Source organism: Telopea speciosissima, chromosome 2, assembly GCF_018873765.1.
Source record: "Telopea speciosissima isolate NSW1024214 ecotype Mountain lineage chromosome 2, Tspe_v1, whole genome shotgun sequence".
In the NCBI taxonomy this organism is placed as follows: domain Eukaryota; kingdom Viridiplantae; phylum Streptophyta; class Magnoliopsida; order Proteales; family Proteaceae; genus Telopea; species Telopea speciosissima.
The window spans coordinates 63,039,099-63,061,315 of record NC_057917.1 but is presented as its reverse complement, the minus strand read 5'-3'; the positions used below and the strand labels follow the sequence as shown (position 1 = coordinate 63,061,315).

Here is a 22,217-nt window from a genome sequence, read left to right as displayed (position 1 = left end):
GGCCTCACACAAATAGGGCATGGACCCCACCCGGGCAGGGTGCTCGGGCAATGGGTGGGGCGGTCATTTCACCCCTGCCTGTGTAAGGCCACCAAACGGCCACTCGGCTGCCCGACAGTAGAGGATTAGAATCCTTAGAAGGAAGCAATATACAACAGCAAAAGTCTCTTCAGGGTAATTTGGTCATTTCCAATTTATCAATATCTCGTAATTGGTTTATTTTCGTTTCAAAATCTAAGGGTACGTTGGGAATAAATAAATAGAGAGTGGAAGGAAAAGAGTAAGTGAGAGGAATGCTCCACCTACGCGTAGCAAAGTTGGAGACGCGACTTTAACCACAGAACTCAGTGGGTCTCGGACCTAGTTTTCCTCCAGCCATGGCAGGAGTTAGAGGATCCAGCTCAGCCAAACAGAGGGTTTGGTCATTTTATAAGGTGGGGCCCGGCTGAGGAAATGACCAAAACACCCCTGTTTTTGGCTGGACTGGATCCTCCAGCTCCCGCCAGGGCCGGAGGAGAGCCGAATTTGGTGGGTCCCGCCATTTAAAGTTGTTAGTAGTGGGAAACCACCTCTCTCCTACAAAGAGAAAAGCAGTTCTGAATTCATGACTCATGAGACGATCTGGCTTTCCCGGGAGTAGTAAAATCGAATCAAATCTATACGGAAAGGGCTCCCATTTTCAGAAAAGCTTAAACTAACTTCCTTACCGGTCTGCTGGCTTTGCCATTTAAATCCTCTCTCTCTCGCTCCCTTAACGATGTGTATAAGAAATGAAGCTTTCAGTTGTTTGAAATTTGAATCTTCTCCTGCGGACAAACAGAAGTTCTAACAGAATCAGTGTAGAATGTAATTTGGATCAGAAAAGAAAACAAGATAGAAGGAGAACGAAGAAGCCATTATGTCATGTTTCAGAGTTCAGGCTCTTCTTTTTTTACTTATTCTCTTCGTTTCCACAACCGTCTACTCTTTCTCTCATGGAATTTCTCAGCCTCACCCTCTTCAAAAGAGATCCGATTCAGGTAATCTTTCGCTTATTCTTCCATGACTTTGAACCTTAATGTTAATTTCAAAATGGGTTTCTCTTTTGTATCTGTTTGGGACGAGGAAGTTGGTTTTTACTGTAGCACATTGTCGTCGTTTTGAGGGGAAAATTGGTTTGTTCTGAATTCTGAAATGGGCCTTTTTTGTTTTTCCTTCCTCTCCCTTCTTTCTATTGCAGGGTTGATTGATGAGGAGGTACATGGTGGGTTCATTCCTTGGGGGACAAGAAGGTCTGTTATTGAGGGAAATGATACAACCAACTCCTCATTTCTCATATTTGCTGAGCATAGAACATATAGGAAAGATCCTCTCAACGGGTTCAAGTATTATGCTGGTGGATGGAATCTCAATAACAAACATTACTTGGCTGTGAGTTTCTTCAATCCTGAATCGATTATCTATCATCTGTGCTTACTTGGTTGTTTGTGATGGACCATTTAGTTTCTGGCATTCTGAAGCCATTTTCTCTCTTTTTTTTTTTTTTTTTTTTTTTGGGGGGGGGGGGGAGGGGATGGATGGGCTGTAAAATATTTCCAGAGTCCTTTTCTGAGTTGATTCCCTGACTCTTGTTTTGCATAATTATAGCAATTTCCCAATGTTTATGGTTTGTGAAATATTGCAGTCTTGATTAGCCTAATTTTCAGTTGTTTTAATTAATTTAGTACCCCCACAACCACTAAATTTTGCTTTTGAATACAGTCTGTAGGTTTTACTGCTGCTCCTCTGTTCCTCATTGGTGTAATATGGTTCGTGGGCTTTGGGATATGCTTGTCCTGCATCTGTCTTAGTCATTTCTGTTGTGAACGACCACACTATGGCTATTCTGAAATTGCTTATGCTCTCTCCCTTATATTTCTTATTCTCTTTACCATTGCTGCAATGTATGTTCCTCTTTTCTTTTTGGGTTCTTTCCTGCAGATTATTTGTTTGATCTCTGTCTGTCCATCTTGTGCGACCCCATCTTTATTTCATTCCATGGTTTCAGCATTGGATCCATAGTTTTGTTCACCGGCCAGGGAAGATTTCATAGGAGTTTTGTGGATACAGTGGATTATATTTTGATGCAAGCAGATACTACTGTAGATAGCCTTAGGAATGTTTCAGAATTTCTTGCCTCTTCAAAGCACACTGGGGTGGATAGTGTTTTTATACCCTCAGATCTCCAAACCAAGATCGATCAAGTTGACGCGATGATTAGTAATTCTACGGGCACTCTTTTTCATCGTGCCACTCAGAATTCAAATAGTATACAAGGAGCGTTGGATATCATGTAAACACTAAGGCTTTTAAGGATTTAATTCTCTGTTTCAGATCACATTTAGGCTTTGTTGCAGTATCAAATTGATACCCTATTGTGTAATGCAGGAGACTGAGTCTTATTATACTCGCAGCTGTGATGATTGTGTTGGCATTTCTTGGTTTCTGTAAGCCTATTCATCTCTTTAGTCACATGCCTGATATTTGATTATCCAATATATTTATAGATGTTTTTGTGTTTTTTATAATGTTTTTATTTTGATTATCTGCTGCAGTATTGTGTGTTCTTGGCTTGCAGTTTCTTGTGTACATGTGAGTGATTATATTGTGAAACCTCTTCCTTATCCTCTTGATTATTCCTTTTTATGCTTTCTGTTCTTTCCTGGTGTATCTGTTTCAATATCTTCTTACTTTATGCTTTTACAATAATGGTTGCAGATTGGTGATCATTGGATGGATTCTTGTAGCAGTAAGATTTATTTTATGTGGCGTATTTCTTCTGCTCCACAAGTAAGTTTTATTAGTTAGATTAGATTAGATGCATATATACATTTATTAATGTTTATTTATCTCTCCAGGCAGTTAATTTTGGGATTTGAAATGCGATTTGTTAGTGACATCAACGTAACAATTGCAGCTTGTATAAGTAGCAGGTTATGTTGTTTATGATTTTATTTACAATTTATATCAAAACTAGCTCTTCTTGAAACACAATGCACCAAGGATCAATGCATGCCACAAATGAAAGGAAGGATTTTCGTCATGAAGCTTATGAAATAAAGAGAATTTGCAATGCTTATATAAAGTTATTCGCTTTTCTTGCTGGATCCTTCCCAAAATCCTACTTTAACATTGTCTTGGTGTGTAACCTTAAAACCACTTATATTTTAGATATCTGTTTGTGATTTAAAACTGACCATAGAGAAATATGAAAGATCCACCAACAAGTTTTTCTGCCTGTGGAATTAGATGCTTGTTTCATGATTTAATGGTTTTGACCAGTTTCCTTGGTGTCAGTTTTGTTGCTGCACTCAAATTTCAGGTCTTTAGCATTCGATGATCAGTTGAATGGTTCTTAGGCTTGAAACTTTTTGTCATCTTCTGATGGTTTGATAATCATGTTGTTGTATGGTACAATTCTTTTTTGTCTCTTGATCTTACAAAAGTTGCCTATGCTTCATGAAGTTGATTATCAACTGATCTGCCCCATCTTTCTCTTATAGCTGGAGTAGTGCCACTTTGACTTGCTTATATCATTCTCTTATAGTTGTAGTAGTGGCTTACTACTCTTTCTAAAATTAAAATAGGAAAAGGTATTTAATGTACTGCTGATCAAGCTTCTTCTCCTGATAAAATAAGGGACACAGCTCTCTCTCTCTCTCTCTCTCTCCCTCCCTACGCAGTATCTTATTGTTTTCTACCTAAAAACGCAGTACCTTGTATTTGTTGTCTTCTAAACATCTGTGTTAAGTATTTGTAGGTGATTTAGAGAAATTAAATGTTATTCTTTTAAGCTCATTAGAGTTAAGGATCGTCTCATTTGCAAGTATAGGGATTTCAATCCCAAAATTCCATCTAATGTTTGGGAGAAATAGTTCCCTTAAGTGTCACATGCGCAACACCTCCAAGGAATTGGCCCCCATCGATATGGACTAATTTCAATAAACTATTGGCCCCAATACCCTTACTAGAGAAGGGTTTCCTAGCTAGTCATTTCCTTATAAGTAGGATTCACAGGTGAGAAAGGCTCCCTGCATTCAGATCATCTAAAGGTCTGTCTTTTACTAATCTAGTGATCTTATCCACTCCAATATGGACCCACCTTAGGTGCGAGAGGTTAAATATTTTTAAACTTCTGACCACCCAACCCCAAAAGTCCGTTATAAGTTGTTGGGGTGATGAATGGAGATGAACTCAAAGACCAAGTATGCAAAAGAATTGTAGAGTAAACCCAACATTTACATATGCTATTTCCTTTGGTGGCTTGCTCCAACTGGACAAGCCATACTTCATACCGACCCAATAAAAAAGAAGTGAATCTGAAGGGAAAACATTGGATAGTTCCAAAGAACCCCAGAAAAGGCAAAAAAGCAGCAAGCAGTGCCTTTCATGTATAAGTAGAGTTTACTAGAGGAAATTTTCTTTTCAAATGCACATTTGAAATCTCGTTGGTTTTCTCAATAAAATTTAGAAAATATAGTCTGTTCTGAAGAAATCCAGATGCAACAAATTTGCCATTATTTCAAAGGGTTTTCTTCTCCCTCATTATGCCTAGTGAAGTATAATGCTTTAATATTTGCCATATGATAGTACATGGGTTAGTCCATGCGATAGAGGGCAAGGCAAGCATCTCATTGGTACAATTTCAGTTTAAAATGAGTAGAAGAAGTAGCTAAAATCACAAAAGATGTCATTTTGTATTTTATATTCATCTCCATTTGATGGCATTTTAGTAATTTTACTAAAACTTTGAATCAAAGTTTAAGCAACTTTCCTTTCTTACTTCGGACTAGAATTTGGCCATTGACACAAATCGAAAGTATGCCTATCATCTTGGAGTGAATCATGGGTTTCGTGGGATAATGCCCACTACTACAATGCACTCTCATTGGTTGTGTCAGCTACCTATAGGAGATGAACGCAGACCATCTCATGAATTGATCTATGCATTATCCTATCGAAATCTACAAGAATCAGCCTACGAAACCTATACGACCACCAACAATAGAAGATCATAAAGATTCTACCACTTAAGAATTTCCGTTTCACACTTGCTTTTGCAAGTGAGAGGCTAAACATCATATGCTCAAATTAGACATGCATCAAATGTACTTAAAAGCATCATCTTATGATAACAATCATCTCATTACATGTAATATCACATGTAATAAGAATAATATAACACATTACGTAGCATTTCATGCAAATATAAATAATTACATTACAATTATATCAATCTTAGTGTCAGTAATTACGGTAAGGCAACTGAAATTAAATTGATGTACTATCTCATAGACTTCACTTTGATTTTGCTTTTGGGGAGGAAGGGGGGAGTGAACCAGAAACCTAGAAGCATCTTACCAGAGAAAATGAACTTTTGGAATCCAACATATATACTTCATTAATTTACAAGTGTGCATGTAATGCTGCAATCACTGTTTTTAATCTATATTTTAGTTTTATGTAGATGAAAAGCTACTTCTCTAAGCAAGGTTGGGATTGCATTTGTTTAGAAGAAAACGTGGATTGAGTATAATTTTATTTTCCTTCGGGTTCATATTCATAATCTATTGCAGTTTAATTGTGCATATCTAATTCCTTTACTCTCTGTTTATTATTGTTGGGTATATCATCTTTGGGCATCCTTACTAAGAAATGTGTCCATAATAATTGTTTGTCAAACATGAAAATAAATTGAATGTTTAATCCATATTTTCCTAATGTACTAGTGCTGTTGGGGATACATGTGTTGCAATGGATGAATGGGTTCAAAACCCAACTCTACATACGGTTCTGGATGATATTCTCCCCTGTGTGGACAATGCAACAGCCAGTGAAACCTTGTTACGAAGCAAGCAAGTTACTTTCCAATTGATCAATGTGGTGAACAACTACATTGGCAATGTCTCTAACAGAAACATCCCTGCCTACTTTCAGCATTTATATTTCAATCAATCTGGTCCCTTGATACCTCTCCTCTGCAACCCATTTTATCCCAACTTGATGGATAGGAGCTGTGTAGTTGAAGAAGTGGAATTGGACAATGCAAAACAGGTAATTGCGCTAACACCGACAACCTAACAATCACAACTGAAAAAAAGTTGTGAGAAACATTCTACTTCACTTATGGTGCTTCTTGCAGGTTTGGAAGAAGTATGTCTGTGAGGAGTCAGCAAAGGGGATTTGTACAACAGTGGGCCGTATGACCCCCAGCATCTATAACCAAATGGCAGCTTCAGTGAATATAAGTTATGGGCTGTATCGCTATTCTCCATTCCTAGTTCATCTGCAAGACTGCACCTTTGTGCGAGATACATTCACACAAATCAATAAGGACTATTGTCCTAGACTATGGCGATTCAGTAAATGGGTCTATGTCGGATTGGTGATTGTGTCAGCTTCAGTGATGCTATCTTTGATCTTCTGGGTAATCTATGCTCGAGAGAGGAAACACCGTGTATACACTAAACAGTATGATGAGGCTCATCATGATCAAGAATGTAAGGAGGCCTCTTGAGCAAAAGTTCTAGTTTAGTTCCTCTGTTTAAAGTCAGTTGTGACTTGTGAGTGTTCTTCATACAACATTTTGAACAGTCACTTTCTGTGACTTTTGTGCATATAATGTAAGATTCACCCAGGCTTGGTGAGTTTGTGATACATGTTTAATTTAATCCTTTTTGAGATATATAAGAGGGGGTTGAGGATGGAGATTGTACTCATCCATCCTCTCTTCTTTTCCCTTTCATTTCTCTCTGTTGTGGCTTACATGCCTTAGCCAAGTCACTGCAACTAATTTCCATTATTTACTGTTTTGGGTTCATATCCAAAATGACATTGTAGCACATTTTGGCCTTTATGCTCAATTAACATTTCTTAACTAGTTAATAGAGTCTGATGGCCTTTTCTTTCTTCTTGACTTAGTCAAATTCTTACCTTTTCACTTAGAAGTTTCTTTGGGTGTATCATTGTGAAAGATTCAATCAGGCGGGCTGGCTCTTCTCTTCTTTTAAATGGATAAAGAATAATATAGTAACAAGTTGACCATAAGCTGCCTAGTCAGTAGATATAATTAAAATAGAAAATACAGCACCTGCTTCTACTTTTTGTAGTAATGGGTTTTCAGCAATTGGTGGTGAATGGGACTCTCTTATGTTGCTTAGGTGGATTATGAATTGTAACAATGCCCCTTGGATACTCTTCTATCTATTGAGAGACTTATTGAGAGAGCAGGAACAACCATACTGACCCTTGAAGAACATAGAAAAGATCATTGTTAGGAGGGTAAGCAAGAAGCAGTAAATTAATGCTGGCATAGAACAGGTACATTCCCATATAAAAATAAAAAATAAAAAGGTACGATTCGGGTAGGTCCAGGTCCGATTCGGGTTCATAATTGTGGATGGATATATGCCTGACCCAAAACCTTGACCGACACAAAATGAATCAGATAGGAACCAGAACAAAGCAAAAGACATAAAACCCAATCATCAAGCCAAAATCTAGCTCTGATGCACTTTAAATGGATGTGGGCAAGAGCACTTTAAATGGATGAAAGTGCCCCATTCCATTTTATTGTAATGTTTTCACATGTAATGGGAATAACACAGTCATTGTCTAGGTTTGAATTGGCGAAAGGGTGTTGAGTGATGGATTTTGGTTGGATGGAGCTTAATGCCTTAATATAGGAGGTGATCTCCTATTGGGTAATGGTCTTTTCAATTAATCGTCTTATCGTGGAAAATAATATGTGGGCCTGTAAACAATTTTGCCTATTATGGAAGAGACATCAATTGTTCACTGTAACATGTTTGGTCCTTTCTATAAATAGTAGCAATGATCATTAATTGCTAACCCTAGTTATTGTGTAAGACAGTTGACAGCATTCGTCAGGCTTAGAGAGGGCTGTTCTTGTTAACTCTTTTTTTTTTTTTTTTGGATAAAACTGTTCTTGTTAACTCATTACAAAGGCACAGAACCATTGAATCCGGTCATACTATTGGTGGGGGCCACAGAAAAATACTTTATTAAATCTAAGCCATAGTCAACTCGTTTGCTTATGTTTTGGTCTACAAAAAGCAATCCTTGGTGGTGGGCCTTATATATGAGGGAGGCCCACCAAAGATAAAAGGGGCCTAAACACTCCTTCCCACTTTTTTTTCTTTTTGGTAAACTTCTCATTTCCCACTTCCCACTTTGTGGAATTTTTTTTTGGATGAAACCACTGTGGAATTGAAATAGGGAAATTATCAGTGCCACCTCCTGATGTTTACCTATATTTTAAAGCACACCCACTAACTACAATAATATCAATCGTTACCTATTTTTTGAGCGGTGTTAACCCCTAAATTTTCTTAATCAAAATACCCTTTACACTAAAACATAAAAAAACTAGATTCATCCAATGACCGAGAGAAAGAGATATATATTACCCAATCAGATTGATTCAATGAACGAAATACTTCCATTAGCATTATTTTTTATTCATAGAAGTGGGACCCATTTACTGTTCTTCGTCTACCTTCTTTTTTTTCCACATAAGTTAGTTCCTCTGCCGTTGCAACCCCCTTTCTTCCCCACTCCCACCCGACCACCCCCCTCTCCAAAACCCTTTCTCTGCGCAACCAGCGCCCACCCTTCTCCTCCACACCCGCCCTTCTTCTTTACGTTACCCTCCCCCAACTCCACCTCCACCATACCCTCCCACCCCTTTCTTCCCCAGCGGCCAACGCCCACCCCTGTTCTTCGTTTACCTTCTTTCTTTTCCACATAAGTTAGTTCCATTTATTGTTCTTCGTCTATCTTCTTTCTTTTTCATATAAGTTAGACCAGATTTGAAGTTAAGCATCAAAATAAATTGTGGCTGATGATGTGCGTGTGTGTGACTGGTCTGTGTTTTGGATGTTGAAGAAATAACAAGACATAACAACTGAAATAAAGTATTCCGGATTTAATATGGGACCCAACTGATTGATGGATAACAGTAATAACAGGTCATAAAAGCAACCAAAAAGAAAAAGAAACAGGACCGTAGGTGCTGAAATAGAACAAGTAACTACAGCAGAGCAGGTTTGTAGATTTAGAGAAGATGGAAGCAAATAGAATCGTCACCAAGCATACATTAGCAGAAACAGATTAATAGCTTAAAGAACAGAACTCAGGGTGAGCAAAATTTCAGTTCTAAATCCAGCAATACAGAGAAATTGAGCAATATGTATAAAGCCCTTTGATAGAGAAACTACAACTGAAATACTACTTCATAAAACAACGAAGGAATAAAGGGGAGTAGTAGAAAACACATCTGAAACTAAGAAGAATTGTACGGGGGCGGGGGGAAGGGGAATAGCAGAAAACAGATCTGAAAAGGGGGGGGGGGGGGTCGACTTAGGCTGCGTAGTCGACTTAGGCTGCCTTTGGTAACAGTCTGAACAAAGAACGCCCGTTCTTGACTAGAAATGTTATTTTACGTTCTTGGTCTAGAACGGCATTCTGAGACCAAAAATGACCGTTTGGTAACGTTCTCAAGAACGCTGTTCAGAACGAAAATGGTTTTGGTAAAATCTGTTCTTCCCTATTTGATATTAATTACAATAATGCCATTTCTTTGTCAATTATATTAAAAAAAAACTTTAAAATCATTTTCTCTTACCAACCTTAGCATAAAATTAAAATATTTCATTAAAATAACCAAAGTAAGTATAAAAAGATGTCAAATTTCAAATATGCCATTAAAATTGAGTTCTTGAGTGGATTAGTGGCATAACTAACTATGCTATGAACAGTTAAATAAAGAGGGCCTTGGTGGAATCGAACCACCATCCTCTTGAAACATGCTCATGTTCCAAGTGCTCTACCAATTTGAGCTAAAGGCCCATCAAGTTGTCAATGAATTAACACAACAGATTAAACCAAATTATATTCTCCATTCTATTGGATTCTAGAAAGCCAAGAGATTCCATAGATTGAATGATCTTAATTAAGTGAAGCACTTGGCTATTTTGGACATGAGAAGTAAAGAAATTTTTTGTTTTTCAAAGAAAAGGCTATTAGTACAAACAGAAAAATGATGGTGCCAATGCCAGAACCTTTTGAAATTGGTCCTAAGAGATAACATAGATGGGTCCTGCTCTTACTTGCCATTCATTGCTTCCTTTCTCAGTAATTTCTGTCTTCCCCAATCCCCTTTCTCCTATGTGAGTGGAAAAAAGTAAAGGAAGAAAAGGTATGGATATGAAATTGGTCCTAAGAGATAACATAGATGGGCCTTGCTCTTACCTGCCATTCATTGCTTCCTTTCTCAGTAATTTCTGTCTTCCCCAATCCCCTTTCTCCTATGTGAGTGGAAAAAAGTAAAGGAAGAAAAGGTATGGATATGAAAGTTGAATCAACTTATAATTTAAAGGGCAATCATATGATAGTCCCCCTTAGGGTACCCAGATCAAAAATCAAAAGTTCAGGGTTGAACCATTCTCCCCTGTCATACCCAGATCAATATCATCCAATCAAGTCCTTCTGGGCTGAAGATCACATCTCATGATCAATATCTTATTAAAATCTGACCTGTTTCAAATTCTCTTGGATGGTTTTCACAGTGACAGATTTAGAAACCAGACTTAAAAATAAATTTAATAACAGCAAATCAAAGTTTCAGATATGGTTCAAAAGTTGGTCGAAGGTCAATTATATGGAGAAGAATGGTTTCCCAAATTTTGGCTCAAATCTGATGGACAAATCTGAAGTAAATAGTGTTGGAATCTGATCAAATTTCTTGTTTGGGAGATATCACCAGTTTCCCAAATTTTTGTGGTTTTGAATGTAGACAAGAAAATAGAGAATATGAATACTATAGATGTGGGTACTCAAAGTACTCCACCTGAACTCAGCTCAAGTAGTCCAAGCCCTGCTTCAACACCTTCCATGAAAGAGAGAGCTTTGAAGCAATGTGAAATTGAAAGTGGGGAGTCAACTAATTCCAGTTCAAAACCCAAATCAGAGGAAGATTAGGTTTGCCTGTTATTAAAACTTAGTTGTGGATTGCTTCTTTTTTTTTTTTGAATGTTTTATGGCTTAAACAAATGATGAATTGAAATGGAATTACAGCCAAATTCATAGGAATAATAGATACTTTGGGCACAAAAAACTAAGGGTTAACTGCTAAAAATAAAAAAATAAAAAAACCCTAATTATCTGACTCTAGGTTCCCAAATGACACACTGTAATAAGCTTGGGGAGCAATCTCTCACAATTGTCTTCCACAAGAGAACTTAAAATAAAAATCAGATTAGAACAGAACAACTAGCAGTTCAATATCACTGAACTCAACAAAGCAAATAGTAGAATGGCTGCAACGCATAAACATGAAGGCACAAAGGGAAATAGAGTATATTGCTGCTACAACATAATAATTCAGTGATCATAATTCGATAAAAGTTGAGTACTAGGATCCCTCGCCCGTGAACCCTAAAAGATGAAAATAAAAAAGGTAAAAACAAAAATAAAACATAAACAAAGAAAAGAGAGACTTGAGCTACCTTGATCACATTTTGATGGTGGAGATGAGACAGATGAGTAACTTCTCTAGTGAACTGCTTCTCCAACCGAGCCGCTATGGCTCTATTTTCGTCATCATCAGGTGGGCTAAGAATCTTCATAGTAACAGGTTCATCCTTATAAATTCCATGGTAAATTCGACTCTGAGCTCCGATGGCAAACTTAAGCCCATAGAACAACTGAGAGAGATCAACCTTGAATTCATCTGCAGTAGTTTCCACCGCAGTGACCCTTCCTCCTCCATGATCAAAGTACTTCGTCCACGATGACTCCCTTCGGCTATTCAATTTATCAGAAATCGAAGTTGACGACGACGTGGAATCCGATGCTCGAGTATGATGAGAATCTCTAGCGAAAATCTTCCCAGGAATCTTTCTATCGGGTTCTTTTCTTCGCGGCCTGGAGTAGAAAATCTCCTCTTCTCAGATTGAGCTTCCTTAAATGAATCCGAGAGATTAGTGTCAGGCAGAGGAGATAAAGATCTGGTGGTCGGATTACGTTGCAACTGTCCGGTATGCATAGATTAAGCCCCAAATTTAACTGCAAACCGCGTTCCTGTTGGATGGAATGCCTCGATTTCAACCTGGGATCACGGTTAAGCCCCAAATCTCTGCAACAGCTTTCTAATCTTCGTCAAAGCATAAAAAACTCCTTCAATTCCAGGTCTCGCAATCGGATTCCTGAGACAAAACCGTGTGTAACAGCATAAATTTGTCAGATCTGGGCTTTCCAAAACCATAAACGAACTTCACAAATAGAGACGAGAGAGAGAAAGAGAGAGAGAGAGAGGAAGAGAGCGAGAGAGTGAGAGGGAGAGAGAGCCAGAGAGACATGAGAGAGTGGTTTGAAGTTCTTACCTTGAAGCCGGAGTTGCAGGTAGAGGTCTCCCCCTCTGCTGCTCCTTCTCTTCCCCTTCTCTTCCCAACGTTTGATTGCAAGTAACCTTCTCCAACTTCACGGGTTTTCACGGGTTTTCGTCGATTTTAGATCGTCTAATCGTTCTCATTCTTTACAGACCGTCTCAGAGACGGTCTGCAAAGAACGTTCTTTTGGTGCTCAAGACCTCCGGTTCGTTCTAAAAGAACGAAAAAACGAACCGTAAAGCCAAACACTTTTTCATGTTTTTTTGTTCTTTTTGAACAGAAGAACTGTTCAGAACGCTGTTCTGAACGTTACCAAACGCACTCTAAGGCTGCGTTTGGTAACGGTCTGAACAAAGAACGCCCGTTCTTGACTAGAAACGTTCTTTTACGTTCTTGGTCTAGAATGGCGTTCTGAGACTGAAAATGACCGTTTGGTAACGTTCTCAAGAACGTTATTCAGAACGAAAATGGTGTTTGGTAAAATCTGTTCTTCCCTATTTGACATTAATTACAATAATGCCATTTCTTTGTCAATTATACTAAAAAAAACACTTGTAAAATCCTTTTCTCTTACCAACCTTAGCATAAAATTAAAATATTTCATTAAAATAACGAAAGTAAGTATAAAAAAATGTCAAATTTCAAATATGCCATTAAAATTGAGTTCTTGAGTGGATTAGTGGCACAACTAACTATGCTATGAACAGATGAATAAAGAGGGCCTTGGTGGACTCGAACCACCATCCTCTTGAAACATGCTCATGTTCCAAGTGCTCTACCAATTTGAGCTAAAGGCCCATCAAGTTGTCAATGAATTAACACAATAGATTAAACCAAATTATATTCTCCATTCTTTTGGATTCTAAAAAGCCATGAGATTCCATAGACTGAATGATCTTAACTAACTGAAGCACTTGGTTATTTTGGACATGAGAAGTAAAGAAATTTTTTGTTTTTCAAAGAAAAGGCTATTAGTACAAACAGAAAAATGGTGGTGCCAATGCCAGAACCTTTTGAAATTGGTCCTAAGAGATAACATAGATGGGCCCTGCTCTTACTTGCCATTCATTGCTTCCTTTCTCAGTAATTTCTGTCTTCCCCAATCCCCTTTCTCCTATGTGAGTGGAAAAAAGTAAAGGAAGAAAAGGTATGGATATGAAAGTTGAATCAACTTATAATTTAAAGGGCAATCATATGATAGTCCCCCCTAGGGTACCCAGATCAGAAATCAAAAGTTCAGGGTTGAACCATTCTCCCCTGTCATACCCAGATCAATATCATCCAATCAAGTCCTTCTAGGCTGAAGATCACATCTCATGATCAATATCTTATTAAAATCTGACCTGTTTCAAATTCTCTTGGATGGTTTTCACAGTGACAGATTTAGAAACCAGATTTAAAAATAAATTTAATAACAGCAAATCAAAGTTTCAGATATGGTCCAAAAGCTGGTCGAAGGTCAATTATATGGAGAAGAATGGTTTCCCAAATTTTGGCTCAAATCTGATGGACAGATCTGAAGTAAATAGTGTTGGAATCTGATCAGATTTCTTGTTTGGGAGATATCACCAGTTTCCCAAATTTTTGTGGTTTTGAATGTAGACAAGAAAATAGAGAATATGAATACTATAGATGTGGGTACTCAAAGTACTCCACCTGAACTCAGCTCAAGTAGTCCAAGCCCTGCTTCAACACCTTCCATGAAAGAGAGAGCTTTGAAGCAATGTGAAATTGAAAGTGGAGAGTCAACTAATTCCAGTTCAAAACCCAAATCAGAGGAAGATCAGGTTTGCCTATTATTAAAACTCAGTTGTGGATTGCTTTTTTTTTTTTTTGAATGTTTTATGGCTTAAACAAATGATGAATTGAAATGGAACTACAGTCAGATTCATAGGAATAATAGATAGTTTGGGCACAAAAAACTAAGGGTTAACTGCTAAAAATAAAAAAATAAAAAAACCCTAATTATCTGACTCTAGGTTCCCAAATGACACACTGTAATAAGCTTGGGGAGCAATCTCTCACAATTGTCTTCCACAAGAGAACTTAAAACAAAAATCAGATCAGAACAGAACAACTAGCAGTTCAATATCACTGAACTCAACAAAGCAAATAGTAGAATGGCTGCAACGCATAAACATGAAGGCACAAAGGGAAATAGAGTATATTGCTGCTACAACATAATAATTCAGTGATCATAATTCGATAAAAGTTGAGTACTAGGATCCCTTACCCGTGAACCCTAAAAGATGAAAATAAAAAAGGTAAAAACAAAAATAAAACATAAACAAAGAAAAGAGAGACTTGAGCTACCTTGATCACATTTTGATGGAGGAGATGAGACAGATGAGTAACTTCTCTAGTGAAATGCTTCTCCAGCCGAGCCGCTATGGCTCTATTTTCGTCGTCATCAGGTGGGCTAAGAATCTTCATAGCAACAGGTTCATCCTTATAAATTCCATGGTAAATTCGACTGTGAGCTCCGATGGCAAACTTAAGCCCATAGAACAACTGAGAGAGATCAACCTTGAATTCATCTGCAGCAGTTTCCACCGCAGTGACCCTTCCTCCTCTATGATCAAAGTACTTCATCCACGATGACTCCCTTCGGCTATTCAATTTATCAGAAATCGAAGTTGACGACGACGTGGAATCCGATGCCCGAGTACAATGAGAATCTCTAGCGAAAATCTTCCTGGGAATCTTTCTATCGGGTTCTTTTCTTCGCGGGCCTAGAGTAGAAAATCTCCTCTTCTCAGATTGAGCTTCCTTAAATGAATCCGAGAGATTAGTGTCAGGCAGAGGAGATAAAGATCTGGTGGTCGGATTACGTTGCAACTGTCCGGTATGCACAGAATCACGATTAAGCCCCAAATTTAACTGCGAACCGCGTTCCTGTTGGATGGAATGCCTCGATTTCAACCTGGGATCATGATTAAGACCCAAATCTCTGCAACAGCTTTCTAATCTTCGTCAAAGCATAAAAAACTCCTTCAATTCCAAGTCTCGCAATCGGATTCCTGAGACAAAACTGTGTGTACCAGTATAGATTTGTCAGATCTGGGCTTTCCAAAACCATAAACAAACTTCACAAACAGAGACGACTGAGAGAGAGAGAGACAGAGACAGAGACAAAGAGAGGAAGAGAGCGAGAGAGAGTTGCAGAGACTGCGAGGGAGAGAGAGATAGAGGGAGAGAGTGAGACAAAGAGAGGAAGAGAGCGAGAGAGAGTTGCAGAGACTGCGCGTGCGCGAGAGAGAGAGAGAGAGAGAGAGAGAGAGAGAGAGAGAGCAGAGAGAGATGAGAGAGTGGTTTGAAGTTCCTACCTTCAAGCCGGAGTTGCAGGTAGAGGTCTCCCCCTCTGCTGCTCCTTCTCTTCCCCTTCTCTTCCCAACGTTTGATTGCAAGTAGCCTTCTCCAACCTCACGGGTTTTCACGGGTTTTCTTCGATTTTAGATCGTCTAATCGTTCTCGTTCTTTACAGACCGTCTCAGAGACGGTCTGCAAAGAACGTTCTTTTGGTGCTCAAGATCTCCGGTTTGTTCTAAAAGAACGAAAAAACGAACCGCAAAACCAAACACTTTTTCATGTTTTTTTGTTCTTTTTGGACAGAAGAACTGTTCAGAACGCTATTCTGAACGTTACCAAACGCACTCTAAGTGTGACGAAGAAGAAGGATCTGTGGATGTTTTAATTGAAAAACAAGGGTTTGGGGGCGAGAGAGTACCTGTGTTGCAGACTTGTCTTTTAAAAAATATTAAATAGCTGATATCACCACTTAACAGTTCTTAATTAACGATAGGGGTCTATGTGGAATAAGTTTGGTTAAACAAGGGGTGACGTAGATATTATGATAATTAATGGGGGTGCCTTAAAATATAGGCAAACATCAAAGGGTGGCGCTGATAATTTCCCATTGAAATATGAAATATTGACAGCTCATCACCTATCACATATGACATTATCATTTGGAATCGCTTAGGGATTTTCTATCAATCAACCTCACCGGACAGGTGTCAGTTTCAAACGTGTAATCACTAATCAATTCACGGCCCACTTGTAATCAAACCCTGAGATCACAGTCAAGATTCCGGCAACCGGTTTACATTAGAAGGATTTAGGTTAGAGAAATAGAGAAGGAGGTGGTGGGCCAGCTGGGCCAGGTGGGCATAGTAAGCTCTGAGGTGTGGGCTTCGGTAAGATGGTGACGTCCACAATCAAAGTTTATGTCAGAAAGATCCATCCCAGGCCCACATGTGTCTTGCTCCCCACCCCACGTGTTACCAGATAAGATCAGATAAGATCAGAAAGAGAGAGAGGACTGTTCATATTGAAAAAAAAAATCTACTCTCATAAATTTTGGAGCCCCTTAAGATCAAAATAAATTGTTCTAAGGTTCTCTTTTGGCCATTTTCATACTAATTTTTTTTTTCTGTTACATTAAATGAAATCTTTTTGAGGGCAGCCCCTAGCCTGGTGACGGTAAGATTGTTCCATTGTGATCAAGTGATCATAGATTCAAGTTTAGGAATAATTTTTTATGAAAGCAAAGGTAAAACTGCGTACATTATATTTCTTTTAAGATCTCACAATAGTGGGAGCCTCACATGATTAACTAGAAACCGTACAATCATCAATGATCATAAATATCTAACCCAAAATAATCAAAAAAGACCATTCACTATTGCACGATACCATTTGGACACCATCTAAAGTCCCCTTGACCGTGGGTGAAGGAGAACTTGGCCCTACCTTTATTGTATTTTTAGTTAATCCCCCCCCCCCAATAGAATGGAAATAGTTTGTGTAATTTACAGGGTAACTCTTGATTAAGCATAGATATTACTGCATCAAGATCAAACAAGACTAATTTTGTGAGGATTTATACCCAAAGTCCTTTGTTGATGCGTCAGATTTCAACCAAAACAAAGTTAGCCAATTATAAAATAAAGGACAAGAGTTCTCTGTGGGGGAGCATGGGGCCAATGGGAGTGCATGCGGTGGCATCAATAGAGCGATTATTACCACTTTTCGTGGGGAGTGGGGCAGTCATTTCGCCCCCATGTGTCTGGGCATATGGGTACCCCCAGAGAGAACCTTTCTCCTCAAACAAAATATTGAAATTTTTAAAAGGGTTGATGTTCTCTATAAGAGGAATGTGGCCCTTGCACACACACAGGGCCAATGAGAGCACATGCATTGGCATCATAGAAGGCGGGGCAATCATTTTGCCCCACTCTATGTTTAAGCGTTGGCGGTACACTGCCCCAGACAATTTTTTCCTTTTTAAAATTATAAAAAACAGTTATACTAAAACATAAGAGCCGTATATCGATATATGATGAGTTTGGGTATGAAATTTGATAAGTGCACAACTTTTAATTAACCTTTTGGGATTGACGTGTGGTTTGTATGATCACCAAGAAAACATAAGCAAGAAAATGGTTGGGTTTTGGGTTTGTTAACCAAGGGTATTATTGTAATTGAATATGTCAGGTGGTTATTATATAAACAAACACACATTCCTGTCCGCGATTGGGTTTTCGGTTTGTTAACCAAATCCCCAAGAAAAATAAAACCAGCAGAGAGAATAGAATTGGGAGAAAGTCATCCATGGCATCAAGAAGCTCAGTTGTTCGCAATAATTCAAAAAAATCCCAAAATATTAATAATAATAACAGCGCCATTCGATCCACCTGCTTGTGCTCTCCAACTACACACCCAGGTTCGTTCCGCTGTACTTTTCAGCGGAATACCCAGCGTAAGGTCTCGAGCCGAACAAAGGTTCATCATCAAGTCCTGTCCAACTCTTCTGCAAATAGATTGGAATCGTCGACGATGATCATTAAAGCTAATCTGCTTAAGGCTTTCCTTCTTCAAATCATCAAACCCTCGAACCATAAACTCCGAAGGAGAAGGAATTTCCAACCCAAACCCACCAGATTCTGTTTGACGAGTAACAGTAATATCTACACCAATAGAGATGGAGTCGCTGTTTCTTGACCATGGACCCCTTCTATCTTCTTCTTCTTCTTCTCCTTTTGTGTTTCTTTTTTTTTTTTTTTTTCTTTCTTCTGTATATGTGAGGAATTGTATACGAAGTTTACTGTATTGGTACGATGGAAATGGAAGAGAAAACGTAGTTTAGATCTTCGTTTTCTTCTTCTCTCTTTCCTTCTTTCTGTGTGTAAAATTTCTTTATTTTGATGAGTAATGAAACTTCCTATGGATAATTTGAGGTATTATGTAGATTTTTTTGTTTTTAGCCATGGAATTTTGGATTCGGATCCTCTGCTACTGGCACTGTCCGTGTGGCCGGCGTCAAGCTTCACACAAGTAAGGGCGAAATGACCACCTTACCCATTGCTCAAGCCACCCTACCCGGTGGAATGCTGGAACCCACGTCCTGGCTGTGCGAGGCTGCGGGGGCAAGCGGCAGCAGAGGATCCAAATTTTATTTTTTTTTCAAGTGCAAACCATCTTGATTTAAGTCTCATGGAATAGGAATCTGCGGGATCAAGAACCAGGAATGTTACCAAACAAGGCTTTAGATTCTATTTGATTGCACTCCACGAGAGTGATTATACTAATCTTTTATTATGCGGGAACAGTTTGGAAGTACAAATAAGTTAGGCAATTCCGAGTTGATTACTCCCTTGTAGAACAAACCAACCCAAATACTAATTTGGGAGCAAGAGATCAACTAAAAATTATATGCAATATTACTAAAAAAAATAAAAAATGAAATTACAAATTATTTGACACCTTGAGTGTACATAACGAAGGATAACGATAGAAGGAAGCAATGCTGATTGGGCACAAAATAAAAAATAAATTTAAAGTTATTCATTTGTAGTTGTAATGTATTTTTAACTGTTCCATTTCTCCAAGTTCTTCTAATAGAAGAGGGTGGATCCCACCTGGGCAATGTGTTCAGACAAGGGTAGGGTGGTCATTTCCACCCCCCTCTATTAGAGGAACTTGAGAAAATGGACTTGCCCAGAAAATGGGGCAAATAAAGGTTCGTAATTATAATAGCTAAGTTTATCATACAAATCATTAAGAAATTTAATATTCATAAAAGGTCCACGAATAAAAATTCTCTTTTACTTTAAGGTGAAAGAATGCCACTTGGTCATGCCAGTTACATTTCCCTTGCGCCCTGACACAGAGGCGCACAAAATGACCGCCACACCTGACACCCCTGGTCATTTGTGCGGTTCCAAGGGGTGCGGTGGTCATTTAACACCCTGCCTTTGTGAGGCTGCATGGAGGCCACACGGCAGGCGTCAGCAGAGGATCCAAATTATGGTCTTATAAAGTGAAAGTGTTATGTATATTATGTAACTATGTATATGCCTGATTTGGTATGATTTCTATTTCAATTTTAGATTGATTTCTTGAAATAGTCAACAAATAGATTTTTGGTCAAAAAATAGAAATTGTTTTGGTTGTATCAATATGAAATATTTCAAGAATAAAAAAAATCCATTTGGTAGTTCAAATTCTGAGAATAGATTCTCTATATTTCTTTAGGAAGGATGGTCGTGGTGGCATAGGATAGTGGGGTGGCGATGGTAGTGGTGGTGGTGGTGGCGGTGGTGGTGGCGGTGGTGAGGTGGTGACATGGAAGTAGTGGTAGTGGTGGTGGTGGCAATGGTAATGGTGGTGGCGGTGGTGGTGGTGGTGGTGGCAATGGCAATGGTGGTAGCAGTGGAGCTGGTGGTGGTGGTGATGGCGGTGTGGAAGTGGTGGCGGTAGCGGTGGCAACGGTAGTGGTGGCGGTGGTGGTGGTGGTGGTGGTGGAAGTGGGATGGTGGTGGTAGGACCATTAGGAGAAGGGTGGTGTTTTATTTTTAACATGAAATTAATCATGTGCTCATTCAAGAGCAAAAGTGTTATATGCCTAAATCAAATGAAATAGAAATTCTAAAACAGTTCCTCAACTATTTCACTTGATTTCTATTTCACTGAAATAAGGTGTAAAAATCAAACCAAACAATTTCAAAAATAGAAATCACCTCCTGAAATTGAAATAGAAATCATACCAAATCTGGCCTAAAACATGAGTGGAATTCTGTTTGACAAATCTGGTTCGATTTCATGCAAAGCAAACAGCCCCAAATGCCCGGCCTCTAAAATTAGGATGGACGAAACAATTGGAATAATTGCCAAAAATGAAAACGCCCCCATCCAAACTCCAATCCCATCATTGTCCTCTTCCTCCCTCATTTCTTCATTCTCACATAGCCTTGAAAGTTGAAACCTATCCTAGTGGCGCTAGTCTCCAGAGATCTCTGCCAGCAACGGGAGACCTCTACTACTAGTTAAAACGAGTAATATGTAAAACACCAAAGAGAAGAACTGAAACAGTTGACAACAGGATCCATTGTTCTCAATTCGTGGGAATTTTGTTAGGATACTAGGAACCGGAGTTCCTAACAATTTTCTGGTTGGTTCATGTAAGGTCCCGTTTATTTAGAGGAGAAAGTGGAGTGGGATTTTTAGGAAGATGGAACTCACATGTTGATGAGGTTTTGTTGAGATAGTAACATCGAGGCACAATTAATAAAATTACTCTTCCTATGAACAATAAAGGAATTTGATTCATCTTTGTTCGTGTCAACTACTTCATCAGCAACAACCACCATGACAGCTGTTGCTATAGCAATGATGGACGTCGGAGATGCCAATTTTGTCCCAATCCTGACATCAACAATGAAATTGATACCTTCATTGCCAGATTTCGACTAAAACTAAATCTCTGGTTCTCTCTCTCGAGTAGATGTAAGTATCCATGTCGAATTGCATTAAATTCATGGTGTTGTCATTTCTGTGTAATTTTTACTTCATTTCTTTTTTAAGTGATTATGCATTTGTCCCCATCACTTCAATCGCTTTCGCCAACTATTGAATTAACCCAAAAAGACTATTTCTCCACCCATGGCTGATGCAAGGCAGGCTCGCTCGCTCTCTCTCTCACAGGTAGGGAAGTCGATCATGGTGACAATCTATCAACAACTATCGAGACATGTGGCTTAAATGCACAATCTCATCCAGAATGATGCAATTTCAATGGTCGGAACCTATATCCCACCAATGTCAATATGTGATCCTCACTGTTGATAGATATGTTTGGAAACAGAGCTCTTTTATTGCAGAATTAGACTTGCTATTAACGTCGGCTTAGATGGATATGACACCAAGGGCAGAACAAGCCGGCAAGCAGCGCAGGTGCTACTTGATGTTCAGGGATTTGTAGAGCAAGTAACCATTGACTTAGGGGTGCAACTGTGCAAGTTCGGCCTGGATGGCCCGAACCTGTCACATCTTGCTTTAAGCCCGATTAGGGTTTGGGTTGAGATAACTTTGCTTGACGGTGGGTCAGGATTAGGAATTTTCAAGCTGGAGTTAGGATCGAACTAGGTCAAGGTTGAGGCCTAACTAATCCTGGTCCAGTCTAATCCGATCTTATCTTCTTTTCCTTTCTTCTTTTATTTTTATTTTTTATTTTTTATTTATTTTTTAATTCTTCTTCTTCTTCTACCTTTCCTTTCTTCTTTCTTCTTCCCAACTTGGCCAACCCATGCATCTCCCTTCTCTCTCATGATCAAGGTAAATTAGGGTCAACCTGGCCTGACCCTGAGGGCGAGTCAGGGTTGGATTTTTTTTACTCTAAGTCAGGATCGGATCAAGCCTAGTAAAGAGGACTCAGGATTAGACTGAGGTTTTAAAAGGCCCAGCCAACCGAATCTTATTGCAACCCTACATTGACATGGAATGGAGTTC

General features: G+C 38.8%; 1 protein-coding gene across 1 annotated transcript; it reads left to right on the top strand.

The window, feature by feature from the left end:
* The first annotated feature begins 827 nt into the window (after positions 1-827).
* LOC122653122 lies at positions 828-6,572 on the top strand. The gene is made up of 10 exons (XM_043847058.1): positions 828-846; positions 884-1,019; positions 1,220-1,410; positions 1,741-1,922; positions 2,027-2,311; positions 2,407-2,465; positions 2,574-2,610; positions 2,737-2,808; positions 5,748-6,072; positions 6,161-6,572. The coding sequence occupies exons 2-10, from the start codon at positions 899-901 to the stop codon at positions 6,533-6,535; spliced, it is 1,647 nt and encodes a 548-aa protein (XP_043702993.1). The 5' UTR covers positions 828-846; positions 884-898; the 3' UTR covers positions 6,536-6,572.
* Positions 6,573-22,217: the final 15,645 nt, after the last annotated feature.